The following is a 23,156-nucleotide window of genomic DNA, read 5'->3' as shown; positions in this document are numbered from 1 at the left end:
CTTCGTTCAGATATACGTATTTTTCGTCTTTTTCTCAGCTGGTTTTCTGTGCGAGTTAGGCGCTCCGCGCTCGAAAATCGCCCGAATCGAACTGAATGCGCCGGGAGAAAAACTTCACGAGTGTTGCCGCCTGAACTTTATGCTCTGTAACGCCTGTCCCCCTGTCCCCCTGCCCCCCAGTCCCCCTGTCCGCCTGTCCGTGTGTTTGTGTATCTTTTTTTTGTGTAGGTCTCTCGCTGCATTGGTGTGCGTTGCCGTATCTTTTGTGTTTGTTTTGGTTGTCGACCATAAAAGAGCGGCGCACTGGCAATCACAGAACCCCAGCGAACCGATACCCAAAAAGCACAATGCCAAGTGGATTTCAGCTGTTGCTAGACTCAGACTCGGACTGAGACTCAGATTTGGGCCCGGGGCCAAGCCAATCCGAGCCGAGCTATCGATACGATAATTAATAAATATAAGTAAGTGACTGCTTAGCAGCCAGCCCCGAAACCAGTTCGCGCGAGTATCGTAACAAACCCGATTCCACACATGCCCGATAAGCGAACCTATGTACTTGTATCTCTGTGCGAGTATCCATCCGTTGTGTAGATACTTTTCGGTATGGGGGTGGGCTGTGGCTCAGCGTTCTGGCAGCGGAAGCATTTGCAATGATTGATGAAGTTCGAAAGGTGTCGCCTCAGTGTCGCCTGCTGCCTGTCCGCCTGCCTGCCTGCCTGCTTGCCTGCCTGCCTGCCTGGCTCCTGATCTGTTTGATCTTCTAGCGATGGCATCATTATTTTACACGGAAGCTGGCTGGGAAAATATAGTTCCCATAGCTGACAAGCTGAGGAAGACATCTCTGTGACATGTCAGCCATTAGGCAGAAGTTTGTGGAGAGGATAATGGCCCAAGCTGGAAGACACCCAATGAATTCTATGGTCGAGTCGCGATTGCCGAAAGACCACTCAGTGGGCAGCCCAGGCCCTTGGATCGTCGAGGGAAAACCCATCAATAAAGCATTTACTGATGAATTGAGGGAAGCGTGGGCAAGACCCTCCGGCAAGTAGAAATCTATTGGGTGTGACGCATAAATAATTGCAGCAATTTATTTCGACATTTGAGCAATGAGCGAATCCACTAACGCTTAATTAAAAGCCGCGAAGACCACTGGCTTCAACCGCTGGCTAAAACAGAAAACTTGTTTATGAATTCGTAGATACGAGTATGAATGGCAGAAAAGAGTTCGCCAGAAACCGAAACCGGCTCACTTAACTAAAGTTAAGTTTTTGTTGAAAAGCCCCAAAACGAAGACGCCTCTGCCCCTGCGATTCGTGACAGATTTATAGAAATTCTCGGTCCACTCATAGAGCATGAAATTTCTTATACAATATTCATATTTCCATAGAAAACAGATGAACAGAGGAATTAACATAAATTACAAAATCAATGCCCAGAGGAAATACTAATTATGAAATAAAAATATCATTTCATGGACTGGCACTGGCACTCGGAGTTCAATAGACGACCGCCTGATAGGCAGGCAGGCGGCTTGACATCGATGCCTGCCCCGTAAGACGGCAATTGTGTAAATAATAATCAATTGATGATTGTTTTCAACGGAGTAAACATTTAATTAAGCTTACAATTTGAATAAACAATTTGATTATAGAATAGTAGTACTTACATATGTACAGATGTTCAGTTCTTGTGACGATGGGTTTTGAAATCAGACAGAACTTTCCTGACTCTCCATCTAATTTCTGCTTTACTCTTATCCCAAGGGATTTGGCTCATTAATTGCCCATCCACACTTTTCAGAACTCATCTCTTTAGTAGATATTGAGTGTCGGTAAATAGATCTAAGGTGTCGTACACCGACAGACTTGCATGACATGCAGTTTGACATGCGTTGTAATGACTCTCTCAAGTGCATGAATGTGTATGACTGGGCGACTATCTAATCGGCGGACCTGTCCGCGTGTGCGAGTAGGTCATATGTATTGGGTTGTTTCTGTTAAAAGAGTTGACGGGTAGACAACTGCATTTGAACATTGACAATGAACAACGAGAAAGTTCTTTGCCTGGTAATGGATTGGCTTAGGTAGTCCTTCAGTCGCTCACTCTCCTCTCAGACTCTTTTTGTTGTCTTCGGAAAGCTCCACCACAAAAATATATACCGTTCCAAGAGAATTATCTCTCTTCTAAATGCAGCATTTGTTTTCCCCTTGCCAGTTATTGGATATTTTCCCCATCAAGTTGATTGAGTTCTTTTTCCCGCAATGTTTTCCCCAGCTGTTTATAAACATAGAAAAAGTGTGAGACGCATGTATCCATCTTCAACGTATTGTATCTTGTTCATCCTTCTAATTTTTGTTGGTGCTGTTTTTTTTTTTGGGTCATTTCAATCAACACCTGTCAACAGGGACGCCGCATCTTGTGCGTTGGCGTTGACTCTGTCGATGACGTTGGGTCTAGACAAGAGGCTGCAAGTGGGGTAGAGAATCTCACACGGCTGTTGAAAATCAATTAAAAGAAATTGCTTGGCCAGAAGGCACTCGAAACGGTTCTCAGGCGAAGGCAATCGACACTTTCGCTCGGCGCAAGACGATAAAAATTCGATATTTTTTTGCATACCGATAAACGGTCTATGGCGGCCGTAATTTATGCGATTTGGCGCAGTTTATGACAGGCTAACAAATTTTGTTGCAACCGCCCCATGTGGTCGTGGTGCGGCAGCAACAGATACAAGATGCAAGCGCAAGATACAAAACGCCGCCAGGGGCAAGCCATCAAGGCCAGAGAAGGAGTCGGAGTCGGAGTCGGGCATGGAGATAGAGCAGGACTGGGAGGTAGAGAAGGAGTGGCAGAGATATGTATAGCTAGAGATGAAGTCTTACGACTGCCGGGAGCCATGAGCCGCATAATCGAAAACAGAATTGCGGCGAACGCGTGCGCTGAGGCCTGACTCTGCAGCCGGCAGAAACGTCAAAGTTGTAAATTATGATATAGCATGTTATGGCCATGGATCGGGGCAGTGGACGGGGCTGTTGGCTGCCTGTAAATATAGTACTTGAGTTAATTGCAAGCGTTTGTAATCGTTAAGAGAAAAGGTGATCGCCTTTGACGATCGCATCTCCCCGGCCAACACCCACCCACGTCCCCACGACTCAGAGATCATGCCTCACACTGTCCACAGCAAATCCTAATGCAATTTCAATGTGAGGTTATCGCACGTATCTTGACTGTAAATCAGAGCCAAATCGCGCTATTGCATCACTACGAAAATATTTCCACACCGGACAGAGCTCGTTGAGCGGAGAGGATAGATACAATATAGACGACAAGTCAGTGACAGATTCACAGATTTCGCCTGACATTTGGCCGGCAATAGTGAGTGTTTTTCCCCAAGCTCCGACATCGGGGCGTATACGTCATTTGCATACGACAATCAACAGAACGACTCGAAAACGATGACGCTAACGATGCCACAGATAAATGAACCAGCCCCGCCTCTTAATTGGCCAAATACATTGTTATAAATGAGGTCATATGGCTGGCTATAATCCGATTTCGGATGATTCGAGCTTATTAATTAACTTGGCTTTAAAAATGCCGAGCACTGATCGCACGGATTTCAGCATTAGTCAGAGTCTGCTGATAAGAAATGTGCCATTTTTCAAACAAAATCAAAGCCTAGAGAAAACCATGAAATACAAAACGATTCCCACGAAGAGCATTCAAGTATCACCTATCGGTGGGTATGGCCTAGGGTTAGCTTTGCCACTCCTTCAATTAATATATAAAATATTAACGCTTTTCGCATTGATTTCCCCCTTCAGCGATGGGTTTGACTTCCACTTGGGTCTGGGCGTATTGGGTTTCATAATTGAATTTCAATTTGAAATGTGTGCGGCGGTGAAAGTACGAGTTGGAGTACGAGTACATGGCTAGCTTCGTGGCTGCCACTTTATGGCCAAATCGTGAGCATATAGACAAAAGTTGAAAATAGCTTTCAGCCCGGTTCGAACTGCGCATTTGGCCGCTAGTTTGGCGAGCAGGTGGAGGAGTAACGATTCTACGAAAATTATGCAAATATTTGGAGGCCAAAACGGATCAACAACGCAACGCGAAATGGTGACAACACATTCCAAACGGCATCGTTAGAAGTTGCCTTTGTCGAATGTTTATGTGTCGTATGCAAACGAGGCTCAGCCTCCAGAGACGTCGAGACACTGTAATCCGATAGCCCCAAAAAAAATAGCATAGAAGATGCCAGGGTGTGAAACAACAGCAGTAATGCTGTTGACAGTCCCCCCTGGCTGTCCAAGGGATAGAAATTAATTTGCGACCACAAGCACAAGCACAGAGATCTGTGATCTCCAAGAGTCTCGTGTTACCGGCAGTCATTAGCCCACTTGACCGCCGCCACAATGGGAAACCACATCAACTCCATCCACAATGGAAATGAAGTAATTTCTATGTATTTTAACACTTGAAGTCCACTTGCCCTGGGGCCAAATGATTCGCACAAAGTTCAACCTTCGGAGGGGCCTGCTCCATTGGAGTGGCCACGATTTGCTGTTGTACAAATTATTGTACACACAATTGGACAGAGACACATAATAGACACGGTCCCCGGCAGCGGAAGCTCTGCCGAGCATTCGCAAGGTTGGCGCTCAGTCGAGAGCCGATTTCATTCATCGCCGAAAATATGAAACGCACAAAAGGCCACTCGACGCGGCTTGAATTACTTGCAAATTGCAGGCACGGCACACAGATCTCCGTGACGCTGGCTGCCTGCATAACGAGCTTTTGACTTACTTTTTAGTCAAAACAAAACGAGCAGTGAATAATTCGATACTGGGAGAGTCCGTCCGAAGCAGCTGCCAGAAGATTCTTTGGCCAACCAATTTAGCAATGTTTTCCCACCAGATATCAAAATTCAACAAGAGCGGGGCATCGAGCAAAACTCATGGCAATGTTTCTAAAGAAGAATCGCAAATGCTCTTCATCTTTAATTTAGATAAATTATTCTAAGATTTAATTAAAAACTACCATTCCTGTGGCTCTCAACTCAATCATGATGTCATGACAGCTCCACCTCCCAACCTGATGCGAGTAGAACCCTCTCCCAAGGAATACCCTCTCGAAAGAGTAGAGACTGCAACTGCATAAATCAAAAGGCTCAGAGCTCGGATTACCCAACGAAAAAGTGCAGACTCAAGACGTTTTCATTTCGGGTTCTTTTCTTTTCGTCTTAGTTTTGTATACCCTCGCAGAGGATACAACGATTTTGAACAGATAAATGTGGGAGGAGTGCCAATTGCTGATACTGTTTCGAACACAACTAGGACTCTAAGACTCTTCTGCTCTCATCAAACACAAAAAAGCTTCCTTGGAAACAATGGATCTTTGAGGGTATACAACTCTTCGACCCCTGCAGCTAGTGTTCCGTTTTTTTTTTTCTTTCTTTTGAACCCCTTTATGACGATGAAACCGGCTGGCATAATAACAGAGAAGACAGAACTTGGTCCCTGCACGACCTCAGACCAGAGACGGCGCAAATAACTTGCAGCGTGACTGGGATAAAATGCCAAGCCACACAGCTCGAAAAAAATGTTGAAAAAATACCCAAAAAGCTGGCGAGGCATCTTCTGCAAGACCCCAAGCCAGACTGTGTCGGGCGGCGAAATTCAAACAAATCGCTCAAACAATGCCACAAAAAATGAGAAACCAAAAACACAAAAAAAAAAGCAACAGCACAATGAAAATGAGAAACCAATTCTCTTTCGCCAGCGACACGACTCGTGCAACTTTGTGGTCTAACAATTGGTGTTTGTTGGGGTATTAGAGAGCCCCAAACACCAAACCCCAAAGCCCACAGCGAGCCCACAGATCGGATCAGATCAGATTTCGTTTAATTGATTGCAGGAGAACGTGTGCTTGTGCGTTGGGAACACTCGATTGGGTGGGCCATGGGAACGGGGCGGCCTAAAACGCCGGCAAAACACTAATAGAAACGCATCAAATTTCAGCTACACTGCAAGCCAAAAGTTTCCGTACAAAGGTTGAGCTATACCTTGGCAGGCACACATGCGAGCACTTCTGGCCGGCAGTGTTCGGGCTGCATTCGACTTCAAAACGTTTTAACCATATTTCGCCGTGCTCGAATCTTTAGTTGTTTGTTTTTGCAGCTACTGTGTAGCCGCTGAATGGTGTTCATAACTTGGCTAATGAGTGCCACTAAAACAAAGCAAAAACTTGGCCAACTTGCTGCTGCTGTTGCTGCTGCAGCAGCTGTTGTTGCCTCAAATTTGTTAGCATTAAGTCGGTGGCTTTTTTGTGTGTCTATTTACGTTTATTATTATGGCCTTTTTGCACTGTCGGACATTTATTGGCTGTCTTGTTGAGTGCGTGTTGTTTTTTGAGCTCGCTTTTATTTGTTTGCTTATTTTATTAACCAAGTTCATGTGTCTGAGGGTCACCATAACGAGGCGTGGCCAACGGCTTATGAATGGACTTCAATGGACTTCAAGCGGCTGCATTTCCCAACCACTTTAAGCCTATTACGAACCGAAATCAATCGATCTTAGGCAATGCGCCGCTGCAACAGTGTAGCCCGGCTTATGGATAAAAGATACTTGGCCACTTACGAGCATGCCTGGCATCTCAGTCCGTCCGACACTCGAACACTTGCCGTATTTCAACGACAAATTGCCAAATGGCAAATACGAATGCCCCAAGCGGGAGTCGGAACAACCACAAGCCCGATTCCATGGATCTTGGCTTCAAAGCCGCCGCCGCCGCCGCCGTTGCCGCCGCACAATGGCCAGATAAATGGAAATTGTTGCTGCTGGACAATAAAAGTTTTCCCATTGTTTCCATTGGGCTCGGTGATCGATCTACGGATACAGCGATTATTGTATTATGCAGACCTAATGATGGCCTCAAAAGGTTTCATTAATCCATCAGCAAGGAATTTATGGATTTTCGATTTTGTAGAACTATTATCCAAAGCTTTGTTTTTTTATTGATTAGCTCTAAACAATTCGTACTTCACTGGTAATTATTGATGCATATCCAAGCATGTAGTTTAGGAATTTTCAAAGAATAGAAGATAAATCTGTGGACAAAGAAAGGTATTTTATTCCAGCAGCCTTCAAGACCATCTCTTATGAGATTGGAAGTATTCATTAAATACGCCTCGAGTTCAATGAATGAAAAAAGACAATCGAAAAGAGATTTCTGTGGGCAGATAGCCTGGGGGCCAACACGAGCAACTTTAACCCATGGTGACCCACCAGGAGTGGCACGCGAGTCAAATGCCCAGGCCCCATGGCATACTTTGCGTGCTCTTGTCGTTGCCTGATTATTGGTTCTTTGGGCGTCTGCTGAGCGGCTACTTTAAGCAAACATGCAACATTGGTCCGCTGAAAAGTATCTCGGAGCTACTCGCCGCGGCTTATTAAAACGCAATCAGCAGAGTCACAGGAAGTCGCAGCCGGCACACAGATAAGTACACACCCAGACAGACGGACGGACACACACTTCTTGTTTGCACAAGTCAGCGGTGGTTTTGACCATAAGTCGCAGTGAGGCCAAACCGCCTTCAAAACTATTCGCGGCATTTGTGTCAAACACGCGACCCAGTCTTCGACTTCGACGTGGACCTGGGACTACGACTGCATCTTTGTCTGGCGTCTGCAATCTTTGGTCCCCGGTCTTCGGTCTGCAGTCGTCTTCTCAGTGGCGGGGACCCGGTAAACAATTGACGACAGCCACTGTCCATGGCTGTTTGCACTGCCAGTTGCCAGTTGCCTGTTGCCAGTAGCCTGTTGCCTGTTGCCTGTTTTAGGTTTGGCCAGTTTTCCTGACTCTTGCCAAATCGGCGAAATGCACCAAATTGGCAACTGGCTTAGAAAGTCGATGGGGAGGCTGCTACTGTTGCTGCCGCTGCTGCTGCTTTTGTCACAGCTCCTGCTTTGGCAGCAGCCTGAAAGAAAGTCCAGAGGCAGCAGCACTCTGAGGCACTCAGCAAAAGGGGTGGCTAGACCTATTCCATGGAGCTCAAGAAGGAAAGGGACGATTTCATTGGAATCTAGGAATTCTAGAAATCTTAACTCCCATAATTTTGTGTGTTTGTGTGTACTTACATGTTGCTTTATTTGTTGCTGTTGCGTCTGCCGTTGATGATTGTTGCTTCTACTGCCGCTGCCGCTGTCTCTGCCACTGTATCTCTGCCTCTGCTACCGTAATTGCTTTTGGATGCTGCAGTTCTTCCTCCTCTTCCTCTGTTTAATTAACAGCTGCAGGGCGAAGGCCTTGCATGCGGCCCCAGCATCATTAGTCTTGTGATGGGCAAAACAAAGACTGCTCGACGTCTTCGTCACCTTCTAGCCAAAACACACAGCGCAAAAAACCAAAAGGGAAACCTTTTTTCGCTTTTTGATAGCTTGGGATTGCACTTTTTTCCAACGTGTTGTTGTCGTTAGGTTGTTGTTGTTGCTGACGGGAACGTTGCCAGTTGCATGTTAATTAAGCCCGCCTTGACTGCACTTGCCTCCGATTCTGTTGTTGGGGTTCATTGGCAATTGTGGCTTAATGCCTCATTTATGCTGAACGTGCAGGCTAACATTTGTTCAACGTCAAACTGATGAGCAGTTCAAACATCTATGGGATACATTAAAGACACGTTTCTATAATCCCTGTCCAGAGTTGTCATGACGCGTACAAGTATGCAAAAAGTGAGGGGGAATGGGTAGATTTGATATTGCCCGCTCACGGATGGTTATTCTTGGAATTTCTAGAGTTACAAAGCAGTTGGGGGCGATATATGAGAATGCTCTTCTCTGAGCATGGGAATTCTGTCTGTTGGAATATTTTGAGGAATTTCCAACTGATATGCATTCAAAATCCACAAATCCTCCCAAAAGCGGTTTCCTCTGAGGCATTCCAAGGCCACCAGTACTAAGCCCAAATTTAAAGCCTTCCCCAATAAGCCCACACAAGCCGCAAAGAACTCATAAACCAAATATCGCAACTGAGAATTTTGCGTTGGCGTTGCAGCCACGAAAACTTAAATTGGTCAAAAGCAAAGCCCCAACCAAATGTCTCTGCCTTTTGCCTGATTTTATTATTATGCTCTTTTTGAGCTTGGTTTATGGTTGGATACTCTTATAAAACACTCGAGCGACCCGACCCATGTGGGTTGAATTTTTAGTGCGAAATTGTTTCTTTTTAATGACTCCAAAGGCCGGTTCGCTCGAGAGTTCGAGACGCATTAAGGGGCATCTCTGGCTTATGACGAGTCATGGCAGGTGCATTAAAACTGGCAAAGTGAATGAGTGCCTGACTGATGGGTTGACTGATGAAAGGCAGTTAGAATGTCTGTCTCTCTCTCTCTATCTCTGGGACGTGGTGGAAAGGTTGATCATGTTTCTAATGCACTTTTAATGGTTTTATTTGCTATGTTTTCTGTTTGTTTTTTCTTTATTGACTCGCTTTAGCGTGGACTCGTTTTGGCTGATGCTCACGCACCTGTTTCACTGTTTTTGCGGCCCATTAGAGGCTCAATTACAAGCGACAAAACGTTTTTAATTAACAAAAAACACAAAAACCAGCGGCCATATAATTTGTTGCATTTTTCCCACAACACAACACACACACACACACACGCACGCACGTTTACAGACGAATGCAACATCAAAAACAGTAATAGGAAATCGAAAGCCGCGCCACGATGTTGCAGGCAACACATACATACGAAGAGCAAATGCAGCACGAACAAGAGAAGTGGTGCCGCCGACTGAAGCTGGGAGGAGATCTCTTTCTTTCGGAGTTGCTCTCACACTTACTGCACGCTCTCTCGCTCTCTCTCTCTCTCTCTCTCGCAGAACAGTTCTAATGAAAACTACAACTTCTGTGGAACTGTCACGCGAGTGGTTCGTTTCCTGCGACGTGATGTTGTTGCTCGGTCGCCAAAGTTGCGACTGAGCGCCAGGTGCGACTCGGCCCGCTGCCGAGGCAACGGAAACCAAGGCAGCGACGGCGACGGCGACGTCAGCCGAGCGTGGGCAGACGGCTTTAATGGGTTAGCTTGGCTTAAACGCTGCTGCTGTTGTTGTTGTTGTTGTTGTTGGTAAGAGCAAGGCATTGTGTTCTCTTCGGAATTTCTTCATTGCATACAAAGTGTGTTAACAGAAGGTAAGGCATTTCCAGAGAGTGCTCTCGCGAATCGACTGAGTTATTTAATTGTTTGCCTTTTTGTCTAATACATTTCTCTGGGCGTATGCCAAACTCTTGACTGCCTCACCTTGTTTAAATACACCTTGCATGCAACAGAACTGATCTCTTCCTCCCTCTCTCTGCAGATCACTCCATGCAAATGAGGTATGCACATCTCCCTCCCTCTTCCACTTAGGTAGCAAATCCATCAGGCCGCATCCAACTTTGTTTTATTCTCTGAGAATGTGTCAGGATGGCATTTATCTGCTCTCTCCCTCCATCCCTCTATCGTACTCTCTCTTGGCCTGCCTGGATTGTGTGTGACTTTAAGGCTGCTTGGGGGCATAAATCACGGCAGGAAGGACTGCGAATGCGACTGCGACTGACCCGCGGGTTAATTGCTGACAATTTCCAGGCGGCTGTCCCGTGGCTTAGACGGGACTCCTTTTGGCCAACTTTTGGTTGATTGTAATCTTTATTTATAGTCCTCCCATGTATAGTACGTATGTGTGTATTTGCGTGTCCAAAAGGCGCTTAGGGGCCATGCACATGGACATGGATACCCACTGGCCGGGGTAACAAGCCCAGACAGTCGACGACGACTCCTCTCCGACCATCAATAAGCAGCTGCCTGCCTGCTTGCCTGCCTGCCTGCCTGCCTGCCACATTCCCATTAGCCATGTTCCAAGGAGTGCGCCAAGAGGGAGATGCTGAATGCTGCTTGCCGCTTGCTGCCTGCTTGCCTGTGCCTTGTGGCATGCTAACGAAGTTGACAACTTGATGTCATTTGATCTCCTGGCGCGGACGCTGCTCCGTCAGCCGCAAATGACTTCGATGAGCAGATGAGAAGACAATGATCGACAATTTGAATTTGGTCTGAGGCCCCGACACGCACACACACGTGGGGATTGGCCATGTCTGGAACTGGCTTAAGTGAGCCTCTCCTGCAGAGCCTGCACTGGTAAAAACGACATTTATCAATGACAATCTCTGCAGACGCATCTTGTGAGAGGAGAATTTGTAGTTTCTCCCAGTGCACCCGATCTACAAGTTACAAATATTCCATTTATTTATAAAAACCCATTGAAAACATGAGCCCGTTACAAAAATAACACAAACCACAAAAGCTAATAGGAAATCAGTGATGGGATTCAGAATAGTACAAGGACTAAGGACTAAGGACTAAGGACACAACTCTACGAACAATTCTCTAAAGTTTGGCTTTCGGTGGTGATGCTGGTGATGCTGGCGATGATGCTGCTGCCTTCTGTATATCCTCCTCCAGCGGCAGCAGATTGCCCAAAGCAAAGATATTCTTCGGATCTAGATGCCGCTTGGTCGCCGAGTACAGGGAGCTGCCCGTATCGGTGACCGCCTTGCGATACCAGTTACTACGGATCTTGCCCACACCGTGGTGGTGGGACAACGAGCCACCGCAGGAGAGGATCTCATCGCGGGCACTGTGCTCGATGGCCTCGAAAAGCGCCACGGGATTGGCCACGTCCACGCAGCGAAAGCCAAAGTAGAAGTAGATGCAGGCCCCGGCATCGTAGGTCTGGGTCACCCGACACGATATCGTGTAGAACGTAATTCGACGCTTGTGGCATTCCTGGATGGCATAGACAACGAATGAATTAAGAACAGTCTGCATAACAGATATGACATGTGCTTACCGATACCACACGCTGCTTGACAGATCGACAGAGCAGACTGCAACGATCCCAAGGCACCGACGTCTCAAATGATTCCGCCACAATTCCCTGATGCAGGCCAAAATCCTACGGAGAAACCGGAAATTGCTTAAGTCTTTCGGGAACGAAGATTAAATAGGGACTGCTTGTGGCTCACCCTGATATAGGCAATCACAAAGGTCAGTATGTAGCCACGTTCGCCGTTCTGTCCGCCAGCAGGAAAGCCCTTGAACTTTGCTGCGATCTCGTAAATGATGGCTTCCTGCCGCTTCACATCCTTGAGGTCACCCTCGAAGAGCAGGGTGGCGGCACAGATCTCGCTGAGGTCGATGCCCTTCCAGGCGGTGACATAGCGCTGCTTCAGTCCATCCACCAGACTGGTCCACCAGCTCTTCTCCGGCTTGAGGGCCTGGCCGAACATGAACTGCTCGTTGTCCATCAGCCGGACGGAGGCGGGCTGGCAGCGGCGTAGGGCCACCTCCCGCATGAAAAGCACTCCCTGCTCGAAGTTGGGAAAGGCAAGCGAGCCGTAGCGCTTGACCACTGGCAGGGGACGCACCTTCAACACCACCTCCGTGATCACACCCAGCGTTCCCTCCGATCCGAGGATGACGTGATTAAAGTCCGGGCCGCAGCTCACGCGTGGGGCACTGCACTCACGCTCCAGGGTTCCGGTCGGGGTCACCATGCGCACCCGCACCACGAGATCTTCGATGTTGCCGTAGACGTTCTTCTTCATGCCCGAGGCCCGGGTGGCCACCCAGCCGCCGAGGGTGCTGAACTCGTAGGAGTCGGGCTCGTGGCCTACCGTGAGTCCCTGCTCGCGCAGGACCCTTTCCAGATCCTGGCCCACAATGCCCGCTTCAAAGCAGACGGTTAGGTTTTCCCGGTTGAGCCACAGCAGCCGATTCATCTGGGACGTATCCAAGGCACAAATCGTTCGCTTCTCCTCCTGCGGACAGGTGATTGCTCCAGATACACTCGTGCCCCCGCCGTAGGGCACCATCATCACATTGTGCTTGTGGGCCAGACGCACCAGCTGGACCACCTCGTCGTGGCAATGTGGCCACACCACTATGTCGGGTATGCGATGGAATTTGTTGTGCCACAGGCTGTAGATGTCGTTCAGGGTCTGGCCGTGGCATCGAATCAGACGGTCAATTCCTTCTAGCGAGTGCTCCACCTTGGTGCTGCCCCGCAGCTCGGTCAGAAAGGGCGCATTCTCCACGGGTCTTGGATACGTCTGCGGCAGCTGGGGATACGGCTTGCTGGGGTCCACAGTAAGCTCGAATTTTTTCTCCACCCATTTGGTAAAGTTCCGCAATTCGCATCCACCCAAGGGGTATCTATTGCAGAGAGATTAAACAGCTCAGAATCGAGTCTACTACCTTTGCCATGGATACTCACTTGTCACCACGAAAACAGATGATGCCATCCTGGCCATAGAACTGCGAGTCGTTGTAGCCCCAGCCAAACCACTTCAACGTTTCTTGTCTGTTTTAGGAAAAAATAATATGGATCAAGAATCAGTAATTATTGGTAAGAAATATGGAAATTCCCTGGAAGCTAGTCTAAAATAGTCGAATTCTCGAAGAAGAGCCAACAAATCGGACATTTTTTGTATGCTACATTTAATTATTGGTAACAGCTCAGGCCCCGTATTTTGCCTTACAATTTCTGTACAAAAATTCAGAAAGATATATTTTAGACACGCATGGAAACAGACAGACGAACATGGCTATAGAGTAGGCATTTTATATATAAACAAGAATAATGCCTGTATGTACACAGGCACAGGCATCGTATCCCCTGTAAGGGTATTCCAGTATGAACAATGGACTCACCGCTTTTTGGGTATGACACTATCCACGCGAAGCGAAACGCGTGTGTCCAGGGTGAGGGCGGTTCCTTCGGCCGGCGCCACAGATGATTCCGGCACGTCTGTGGTGACATTATTCCGTTTGGCTGCCATTATTCTCTTTTCAAGTTTATTGCACTTGGCGTAGTTTATTTATAATACTTTTAGACACAAGTCGCACAGCCCGTCGGAGTTTTGAAAACGCTATCCGGCTTTCACGTGAGCCCAAAATCGATATTATGTTTTATTCGACGTAGCGTGATGTCGGAATAACCGTCGCCTGCTTGTTTGTATTGTAAAATGATTTATCTATTAGGTATTGTGCGCCTATGATTGCTTATGAATTAGTTGTACTTTTGCACTAATAACTAAAATTACTTAAACAGAAATTGCACTAGAAAACTTTGGCGGCCCTAGGTCTTGGTGCACGCTCTTTGGCTTCGTTTTCACAAATGCAGGAAAATGAAAGCATTGGTCGCACGGACCCGGAAACACATAGAGAGAGAGAGAGAGAGTGGGAGAGCAGAAGTCCCACTGCGCAAGGCTGGAGAGTAGCAGCCCCCCGTGGCAGGCGCCAAATGAGGGCGGCGGTTGAATTAATTTGAGTCGTCAACCGATTCACGAAACGGTTCGGATTCAAAAGAAAATCAAAAACAAAGCAATCCTGAATTAGTATGTTTCTAAGAAGCATAATCATTAGCATTTGTAAAATCAGTTCTTCCCCAAATTCCGAGAGCTACGCATCAATTTTTGTGCTATCGGTTCTACGAAAACAAACTTTTGTTTTGCATTTTTCAAAATTAATTGAAGGTATAAAAATTCAAAAATAACTATTGTTACAACGCGAAAATTCATAGTCTATCCATTGCAGCATGCCGTCCAAGAAGAAAGATTCGGCCAAGAGCTCCAAAAAGGGGGCCCAAGAGAAAGCCCCCAGTACCGATCCGGCACTGGCCACCTCCACTGCATCAGCATCGGAGACGTCACCAGTGAAGCAGTCGAAGGGCTCTAAGAAGGGCAAGGGCACGAAGAAGTAGTGGTGTTCAAATCAAAATTAATCAAGATCTTCTGTGGGAGAAAAAGTCCCAGAAGATATTATTGAAGACTCATTAGAATTACACAAAAGATGCAATAAAAACCGATATCCAACCGATTCGCTCTCTTACACTGCTCTCTTTCTAACTGGGGATGAACCTGCCCTGACAAGAGCCCAGGGAGAGCCTGATATATGTACGTATGTATGTCCGCCCAAGTGGGGGTGGATTCGGCTTGGGGGTTGTACTACCCGTTTCCGTATCGCTATCGTTTTTATGGTGCGTGTGCCAGTGTGAATCATAGAATAGTTATTTCAATGAAATGGACACCGACAGGTGGTTTTAATTGTATATGACGTCCTACGAGAACTATATTAAAGATACGTGTGGTATATACAGAATGCCGCGGAACGGTGATAATTGGTTGTGAAAGCCATAGCAGATGTTTGTTAATTTTTCATGTAAATCGAACCGTTATGGGGGATTAACTAACAAGGCGAATCCACTAGGTAAACTGTGGGAAAAACAGCAGTGGGCATTGGATCCAATTTAAACAATAAACGGCATTATAGTGTATGTATCTAAAAACCTTAGTGGGACGCACTTTAATCAACATTTCGGGGCAATACGGAACCATAATCCATTCACAATCCGATCCATATCCACTCACAACGACTTATCCGGCGGAAAGGGAATCAACTGCAGCGTACAGCTTTTAAACCGAAACTGAGAGATCTCCAATCTCCACCTTCATTTACCGATCCACACTGTCTCGCACAATGTTTTCTCTTGCAAATAGCTGGCCTGTCAGTGGTTTATTACGTAGCTATTTGCACTATGCTGTATAGTTTAACAATTGTCTGAAGTGTAAATTCGTCAATGCTTCAACGACACAAAAACAAAAAAAAATACAAAAATTAACAACAAAGTGGCCGTTATTTGTACAATTTTCTCACAACGACACATGAAAACCTGACGACACTGACCGGTCAAAGTTTATTGTGGGATGGGGCATCGGGCAGGCCTTTAATTGGCGGCTATTCGGTATTCGCATAAACCTATTTGTACTTTGAAACTTCGAAAATGCCTTTTTTCCCTGATTGGTTGCTTACTTTATTGCCAAGTTTACACACCTTCGTTATCAAAAGTGAGCACACGCGCACGCAGCCAGGAAGTGGAAAACAAATATTAAATTAGCAAATGGTACAACATTTTGTTAGCAAATGCACTGCGTTTTTAAAACTACGTTTTTTTTTGTTGTTTTGGCTTTGTTTTTTTGAAGCCAAACGGCTACTTTCTGGCGACATCTATTTGTCAACTTCTGAACTAAGCCAGCGATAATAACAGAATCGATATCAATTTTATAATCAATATATTTACGGTATATTTTTCAAATGAGACCGTATATTTCGGTGCTGTTCTGAGGGTCATACTGTAGAAATACTGATTTTCGCCGCGCTCCCATGGTATTTTTGTCAATTTCATCAATCTATTAATTTAATTTTCAATGTTATACAGAAATCCAATAAATGCAAGTATTTCGAATAGGCCAATCATGTAAAGAATTGATTCGTCAATCGTACAAAATTGAGTGGGCATGGCTAAATGTTCTATATAAAGAGTATTATTCAACGGAACAAAAAATATGAGAAAATTTGAATTCGCCGCAGTTCGCCGCAGTTCGCCCCAGTTCGCTTTAGCAACAATGAGTCTCATTCCATACACAAATGTTGCGCATTCCATACACAAAAGTTGCGGCCACATTTACTTGAAAACCGTTTTTTGGTCAAAATAAAATATATTAAGGTAATTAAAAGAAGCAATCTTGTAGAAAATGCATTTATCTATGGGATAAAGCTAAGTGGGCAAATCTATATAGCTTGAAATATAGGCAATACCCGATTCGCCGCAGTTTCGCTATTGCAACAATGAGTCCCATTCCATGCACAAATGTTGCTAATTCCATGCACAAATGTTGCTACGCATCATGTCTTTAACTACCAGCAACATTGCAACTGATTTTTTGTTGAGCTATTTTGTTTAAACCTTGTTTTAGTCAAAATACAATAAAAGCAACAAATAAAAACTAACCAATCTTGTAGAATATTTATTCATTAATCGTATAAAATTATATGGGCATGGCTAAATGTTCTATATAGCTAGTAATATTCGATGGAATATCAAAAACGATGAATATGTTATAAGAACTTGAATTCGTCAGTATATTTACGGTATATTTTTTAAATGAGATGGTATGTTTCGGTATATTTCGGTCACACTGCTTGCCGTTTTAAGTGAAAAACATTAAATAAAACCGCAATAAATGGTTTAAAAAAAACCGAATAATATTTAATTAGTATGAAAGTTTAGGGGAAACCACAAGCATAGCCAGGTGCCTGCACAAGAGCAACAAAGAGAGGCTTAAGAAGTCTCTTTTGTGTATGCCAGTGTGGGTGTGTGTGTGCATGTTAGTGTTGGTGGACAGAACAATAACAAGCCGAGAAAAGAGAAGAATGTCAATGGCTTTGGAATGTAATGGAGCAGGACCCACAGTAATGCTCCAACTTCGGCGATGAATCATAGGTGAGCTATGCGCCAAGCCCTCGGCTCGACCCCATTAGGCCAGCCTGCTTTACCGCACCATATATGCATGTGGTGTGTACATACATATCTGACAGTTGCTCTTCTTCCTTTGCAGCCACCCGAACCGTGCCTTAATATCGAACGACTAGCAATATACATATGTACAACTAAAGATGCCGCTCCTGAGCAAATGCTTTCCTTGCTTCAAATTCAAGCACGAGGAGGTGATTGACAAGCTGGACTATAGCAATACACCGCTCACCGACTTCCCCGAGGTCTGGCAGCACGAGCGGACGCTGGAGGAGCTCTACCTGAGCACCACCCGGGTGAGTCCGGAGCCACTTTGTTGGAGACTGCTTCCTGCTAACGTTCCTTTTGCCTTCTTCAGCTGCAATCTTTGCCACCGCAGTTGTTTTACTGCCAGGGCCTACGTGTGCTCCATGTGAACAGCAACAATCTGGAGAGCATTCCCCAGGCTATTGGCAGTCTGCGCCAGCTACAGAATTTGGATCTCAATCGGAATCGTGAGTGAGAATGAGAACTCTATATCTGCTAAAAGATGCTCATGGATCCTTGTGTCCTTTCAGTGATTGTAAATGTACCCGATGAAATCAAGGCCTGCAAGCATTTAACCCGACTGGATCTGAGTTGCAACAGCCTACAACGTCTTCCAGATGCAGTTACCTCGCTCATATCCCTGCAGGAGCTGCTGTTGAACGAAACGTACCTGGAGTTTCTTCCAGCCAACTTTGGACGGCTGGTCAATCTGAGGATTCTCGAGCTACGTCTCAACAATCTCATCACGCTGCCCAAGTCTATGGTGCGGCTAGTGAATCTTCAGCGACTGGACATTGGAGGCAATGAGTTCACAGAGCTTGTGAGTGAAGCACAGAATATGATAATTAAGAGTCACTTAAATTTCAATCAATTTGCAGCCCGAAGTCGTTGGAGAGCTGAAATCATTGCGAGAGCTGTGGATCGACTTCAATCAAATTCGCCGCGTGTCCGCCAACATTGGTAAACTGCGCGAACTCCAGCACTTTGAGGCCAACGGCAATCTTCTGGACACACTGCCCAGCGAGCTGAGCAACTGGCGAAATGTGGAAGTTCTTTCAATTTGCTCCAACAACCTGGAAGCATTCCCCTTCAGCGTCGGCATGCTAAAATCTCTGGTGACGTTCAAGTGCGAGTCGAACGGGCTGACAGAGCTTCCCGATAGCATCAGCTACTTGGAGCAGCTGGAGGAGCTGGTCCTCAGCCACAACAAGTTGATCCGCCTGCCCAGCACCATTGGAATGCTGCGAAGTCTGCGGTTTCTCTTCGCCGATGAGAATCAGCTCCGCCAGTTGCCCGACGAGCTTTGCAGCTGCCAGCAGCTGAGTGTCTTGAGTATGGCCAACAATCAGTTGTCAGCGCTGCCCCAAAACATCGGAAACCTGGGAAAGCTGAAGGTCATCAACGTGGTCAACAACTATATTAATGCGCTGCCCGTCTCCATGCTGAACCTAGTGAATCTCACCTCACTGTGGCTAAGCGACAATCAGTCGCAGCCCCTGGTGCCTCTGCAATACTTGGATGCCAGTACAAAGACACAGTTGACCTGCTTCATGCTGCCCCAGGTCACCTTCAAGATGAACAGTATGCAGGCCCAGCAGCAGGCCCAAGAGCAGTACGAGTTTGTGTACGCCAATCAGCAGCATCCGCATGCGAGTCCTTCGCGGCGCATCTGCTTTGCCGAGGAGGCCACCATATTGAGCAATGCCAAAACGCAGCCGGCGCCCAGTTATCCCAGCTACGTAGCTGCACCGCCAACGCCAACGCCGGACCAGATGGCGGGGTCGGTTCGATTGATGCGATCGCCCACTCCGTATCCCAAGGAGCTGCGCCAAATGGCGAAATACGTTAGGCAAGCCCAGGCAGCAGCGACGTCGGCAAACGCCAATGAGGTGAGGGAGGCCCGCGTAGTGCCCAATGGCCAAGTTCACTGTGATACCGACCATACCAATGCCGAGCAAGATGTTGTGGATCAGGCCGCGGCAAGTGCAATATACGGCGTTGCGCCGGAGAACGCTCACATCTACGGTGTCTATCAGCAGCCGGCTACGACGCAGCAGCTTCCGGTTCCTACACAAGAGTACTACGGCCTGCCCCTGGTCAACTACGAGGCGCACTATCAGCAGTTGTACGTCGAGGCCAACACCTTACCCACCACACATCTGAACGGTGACCAGGAATACGAATTGCAGCCCTTGCAGCCACAGCAGCAGCAGCAGGCAGTGCCGCCACCTCGATTAGAGCCGCCACCCTACCATATAGCTAGAGTATATACCAAGAAAACGCCAGAGGATCTTAATCTCTACGAGTCCATGAGACAGCGCAAGCAACAGCAGCAGCAGCTGCAGATGGAGCAAACGATCTATCAGGATGCTCTGAATAGCAACTTTAAGACCACGGCGATCGGTGCCCAGGAAGAAGAGCCCATCGAACAGCTGGACTACCAAAACAATGTTAGCAATCTGGAGCAGAGCCCCGAGGACGAAGAGGAAGAGCTGGATGATAGCTTGTCGCAGCACTCGATGAACTCCACGGCCACCAACAACACTTCCAGAGCAAGTCACAAAAAGTCAACCTGGATCTTTGGCGTCCACAAGAATCCGACGGTCAAGCAGGTTACCCTCAAATGGGAGAACAGCATGGGCTTTGAAGTAGCTGAGCTGCTCAATCACGTGAGTATTTTCATGCCAATTCTGTTTACGTGATGAAATGAACTCTAATTGTTGCCTTTTTTAGGTTGGCATCTTTGTGAGTGCCGTTACGCCCAATACAAACGCCGCTCGCCTGTTGAGCCTCAACGACAAGTTGCTTGAGATAGACGGCTACGACCTGACCAATGCCAATCTAAAGGATGCCAAACGGGTGCTGCTTAACAGCGGCACTGTCATGAACATAATGTTGTCAAGAAAATGATGGACCATTTGTTTCTAAGCCCAAACCGATTCCCATCACGAGACCGAAGACTTTTTGTGCATTTTTCTACAGCATTTTTCAAATGAGCTAAATAGCCGCCGATATAGGATCAAACCGCTTGGATCTACCATAATGTTAGTTGATAAATCGCGCCCTCTTCCGCCCTGGCTATCCACAGATCAGTCATAGAAAACTGTTGCCAGCTAACAGAGCCTAAGCTTTTCATATTTGATAGATAGGTGCATCCAAACTGCCATTTTCCACATACCTAGATGAAGTAACTACTCGACAACTAGATGAAGAACCTCATGATATGGATGATATTTGTATTTATAGTCTGTAACGTGGTATACTCATCATTTCATTTTACACTTAAGCTTGATTCCGAATTTGGTTCTATGAATTTGTTACTTTAAATGACTGTATTTGCTTTGATTTATCCAAAACTAATTTAAGCTACTCAGTATTTTTTGTAAATAGTTATGTAAGCGATCAGCAAAGGCAATATTTAGTTGTGTCAATTATGAATTATAGACATTTAGAACTTCTTCGATCCCATAGCGGAAATAACTAGCTAAAATGTATAACGCATTTGTATCTCAAGCTGGGAGGCACGGACGGCACTAAATACTCGTATTTATTGAAATAGTGCAATTAGCGTCGATTATAGGTATATATACGCACATTAACAAGTATATAGACACGATAATCAGACAAAAAATACCTACAACTAGCGCCTACTCTACGCCCAGCGTTGTTCAAATTTGTGCCCCAAAATTAAGTATATGTATAGACGAATTACTCGATTGATTACGAACAAAGGATAGTTGCTGTTTATGTTAGTTGTTATGGTGCAGCAATATAAATTCGATATATATATATATTTACACATACGCATACTCCGTATTTATTGTCCAATTCAGAGAAATGTATCGAACCAACCATTATTTTCCGCGGAAAATTGTTAACGAAACGAAAGTAGCGAGTGAGCGAATTCTATTCTATTGTTCTATTCTATTGGCGTTGTGATCAGTATTATGTTCTATTGTAGCTGGTTATTCAAAGTTGAGCACTGCACTCCTATATTCATTCAATTTATCTAGTATATAGAACACCACACACCTCCACACCCCGCACCACACACACATACATGCATAAAAATCTAGCTAACTTAAGCCAGCGCACACATTTTGCCAATTCAATTTGATTTAAGAGCGTTACAACAAATCACTGAAATACAACTTTCACTTTGTCATTTCGCCATAGTTTTGATTAAATCTTATCGAGCCGCCGGCAGACAACAGAGCCGGAAAAGACCAAGAACACAACCAGCTACTCAACAGCCGGGCCTAATGATTAATGTCCCCGGGCTGCCGCTGTCGTTATCGACAGGCAATTATCTATGGAAATTAATTGTTGGCGACATTTGTTGTGTGCCAGCCAGCCCGACACCCAGCGAGGCACGCTATCCGGCAGTGGACTCCGGGTTGGGGTATGGACACCACTAATCCCCACGTGCCCAGCCCACAACAACATCATCAGCGTCAACGAATGTTGTCTGTTGCGGCACTTTTGGAGAATATATTTGCATAAAAACTGTGCAAACAGCGCGGTGGTAAATTCAACTGGAAAGTAGGCAACGAAAAAGCGCAACCGAATATTGTACAGTGTGATCGGATAGGATAAATGACTGATACTTTGGCAGACTATTCGCTGGGCCAATACTTCAACTATCTGAACTAATAATAAAGATACTTATCTTTCAAGGAAACTAATTACCACCAAAGTATCCAATAAGCAAACCTTGTCGGAAGATCTCTTTTGCAGCAAGTCTTCATCTCCCTATCGACGACTGATATCCATAGATTTTACTCCAAAAATCTCTGTCGGCACCCACTGTGCATCGAGTCGAAGAAGCCGTTGGCGGGCGCCAGGAAAAAGGATGACTGTGTGCATACATACACATTTCTTTTATATATCACTAATAATAATAATTACACACACACAAACAGAGAGAGAGAGAGGGAGAGAAGGAGGCACCGACACACACGGACACTTTGAGCTCCGGGATGATAGAATGTGGTGCTCTGGTGGGTGTCGGGCCTTGTCCTTGTCAAATGTTTCGTTATCTGTGTGGGTTGGTGTCTTTTTGCTGTTGCCACATACACATACACCCCGCCCCCTCCACCAGCGCCGTTGGATAGCGTTAACATCCAACTACAACAGCGAGCGACTCCAAACGGCGCTTTGCCAGTGACCTTCGCGTGTTGCGACTCTGACGGGGAGATGGCATATGTTTTTGTTACCCCACTGTGAACCCTTGGTTCAGAGAATAGATTTCGAGCAACTCGATTTGACATATGATGTGCTGCCAGTTTCTTTTCGGTTCCCTATACAATCTGGCCCAAATACATTTATCAATATCGGATCTGGTCGATTGAAATGCCAGCCAGAGGCACCAACTCATCTTTCACTTCGTCTGCTGCTGCTGCTGTTGCCACGGAATGTGGCAGTTCTCCCTCCCTCCGAACCCTCGCGTGCCCTGACCCTGCCTACCCCATCCTATCAGTCATTAGCATTGCCGGCGTGTATTTATGGCCAAAAAATGTTGCGCCATAAACATGGGAACAAAACAAAATGCGACAAATTTGCGACGATTGCCCCCCTGGCCTGGGGGCCTGGGCTATAGGGCAGGAGGACGACTGAGTGGAAATGTATCCCCCTGGGCCATATAATTGTCATCTAGAATAAAATATGTACATACTCGTACATAGGGGTATATTCGCTCAATTGGAGCTTCTCCAGAAGCACGGCTCA

General features: G+C 46.1%; 3 protein-coding genes across 3 annotated transcripts; 2 read left to right on the top strand and 1 right to left on the bottom strand.

The window, feature by feature from the left end:
* Positions 1–11,251: 11,251 nt before the first annotated feature.
* Positions 11,252–13,869, bottom strand: LOC6590815 (alkyldihydroxyacetonephosphate synthase). The gene is made up of 5 exons (XM_026985374.1): positions 13,742–13,869; positions 13,305–13,391; positions 12,055–13,243; positions 11,880–11,984; positions 11,252–11,815 (listed from the first exon to the last, which is right to left on the bottom strand). The coding sequence occupies exons 1-5, from the start codon at positions 13,867–13,869 to the stop codon at positions 11,417–11,419; spliced, it is 1,908 nt and encodes a 635-aa protein (XP_026841175.1). The 3' UTR covers positions 11,252–11,416.
* A 645-nt stretch (positions 13,870–14,514) lies between these two features.
* Positions 14,515–14,920, top strand: LOC6590814. The gene is made up of 2 exons (XM_002016635.2): positions 14,515–14,565; positions 14,627–14,920. Exon 2 carries the CDS (start codon positions 14,628–14,630, stop codon positions 14,790–14,792), a length of 165 nt encoding a protein of 54 aa, XP_002016671.1. The 5' UTR covers positions 14,515–14,565; position 14,627; the 3' UTR covers positions 14,793–14,920.
* Positions 14,921–17,121: 2,201 nt separating this feature from the next.
* Positions 17,122–21,594, top strand: LOC6590813 (protein lap1). Its single transcript, XM_002016634.2, has 6 exons — positions 17,122–17,372; positions 17,488–17,698; positions 17,761–17,896; positions 17,960–18,249; positions 18,308–20,098; positions 20,163–21,594. The coding sequence occupies exons 2-6, from the start codon at positions 17,546–17,548 to the stop codon at positions 20,337–20,339; spliced, it is 2,547 nt and encodes an 848-aa protein (XP_002016670.2). The 5' UTR covers positions 17,122–17,372; positions 17,488–17,545; the 3' UTR covers positions 20,340–21,594.
* The last annotated feature ends 1,562 nt before the right edge of the window (positions 21,595–23,156 follow it).

Source organism: Drosophila persimilis, unplaced genomic scaffold, assembly GCF_003286085.1.
Source record: "Drosophila persimilis strain 14011-0111.01,24,50 unplaced genomic scaffold, DperRS2 tig00000002-arrow-pilon, whole genome shotgun sequence".
Lineage (NCBI taxonomy): Eukaryota > Metazoa > Arthropoda > Insecta > Diptera > Drosophilidae > Drosophila > Drosophila persimilis.
Note: the sequence above shows the minus strand (reverse complement) of the source record. Positions and strands in the feature narration are given on the sequence as shown.

Coding starts and splice junctions, on each gene's coding strand:
- LOC6590814 (XM_002016635.2), top strand. CDS start 14,628: ATGCCGTCCAAGAAGAAAGATTCGGCCAAGAGCTCCAAAAAGGGGGCC.
- LOC6590813 (XM_002016634.2), top strand. CDS start 17,546: ATGCCGCTCCTGAGCAAATGCTTTCCTTGCTTCAAATTCAAGCACGAG. Junction 17,699..17,760: donor TCTACCTGAGCACCACCCGG/GTGAGTCCGGAG, acceptor TGCCTTCTTCAG/CTGCAATCTTTGCCACCGCA. Junction 18,250..18,307: donor GCAATGAGTTCACAGAGCTT/GTGAGTGAAGCA, acceptor ATCAATTTGCAG/CCCGAAGTCGTTGGAGAGCT.
- LOC6590815 (XM_026985374.1), bottom strand. CDS start 13,869: ATGGCAGCCAAACGGAATAATGTCACCACAGACGTGCCGGAATCATCT. Junction 11,985..12,054: donor TTGTGATTGCCTATATCAGG/GTGAGCCACAAG, acceptor GTTTCTCCGTAG/GATTTTGGCCTGCATCAGGG. Junction 11,816..11,879: donor TCAAGCAGCGTGTGGTATCG/GTAAGCACATGT, acceptor TATGCCATCCAG/GAATGCCACAAGCGTCGAAT.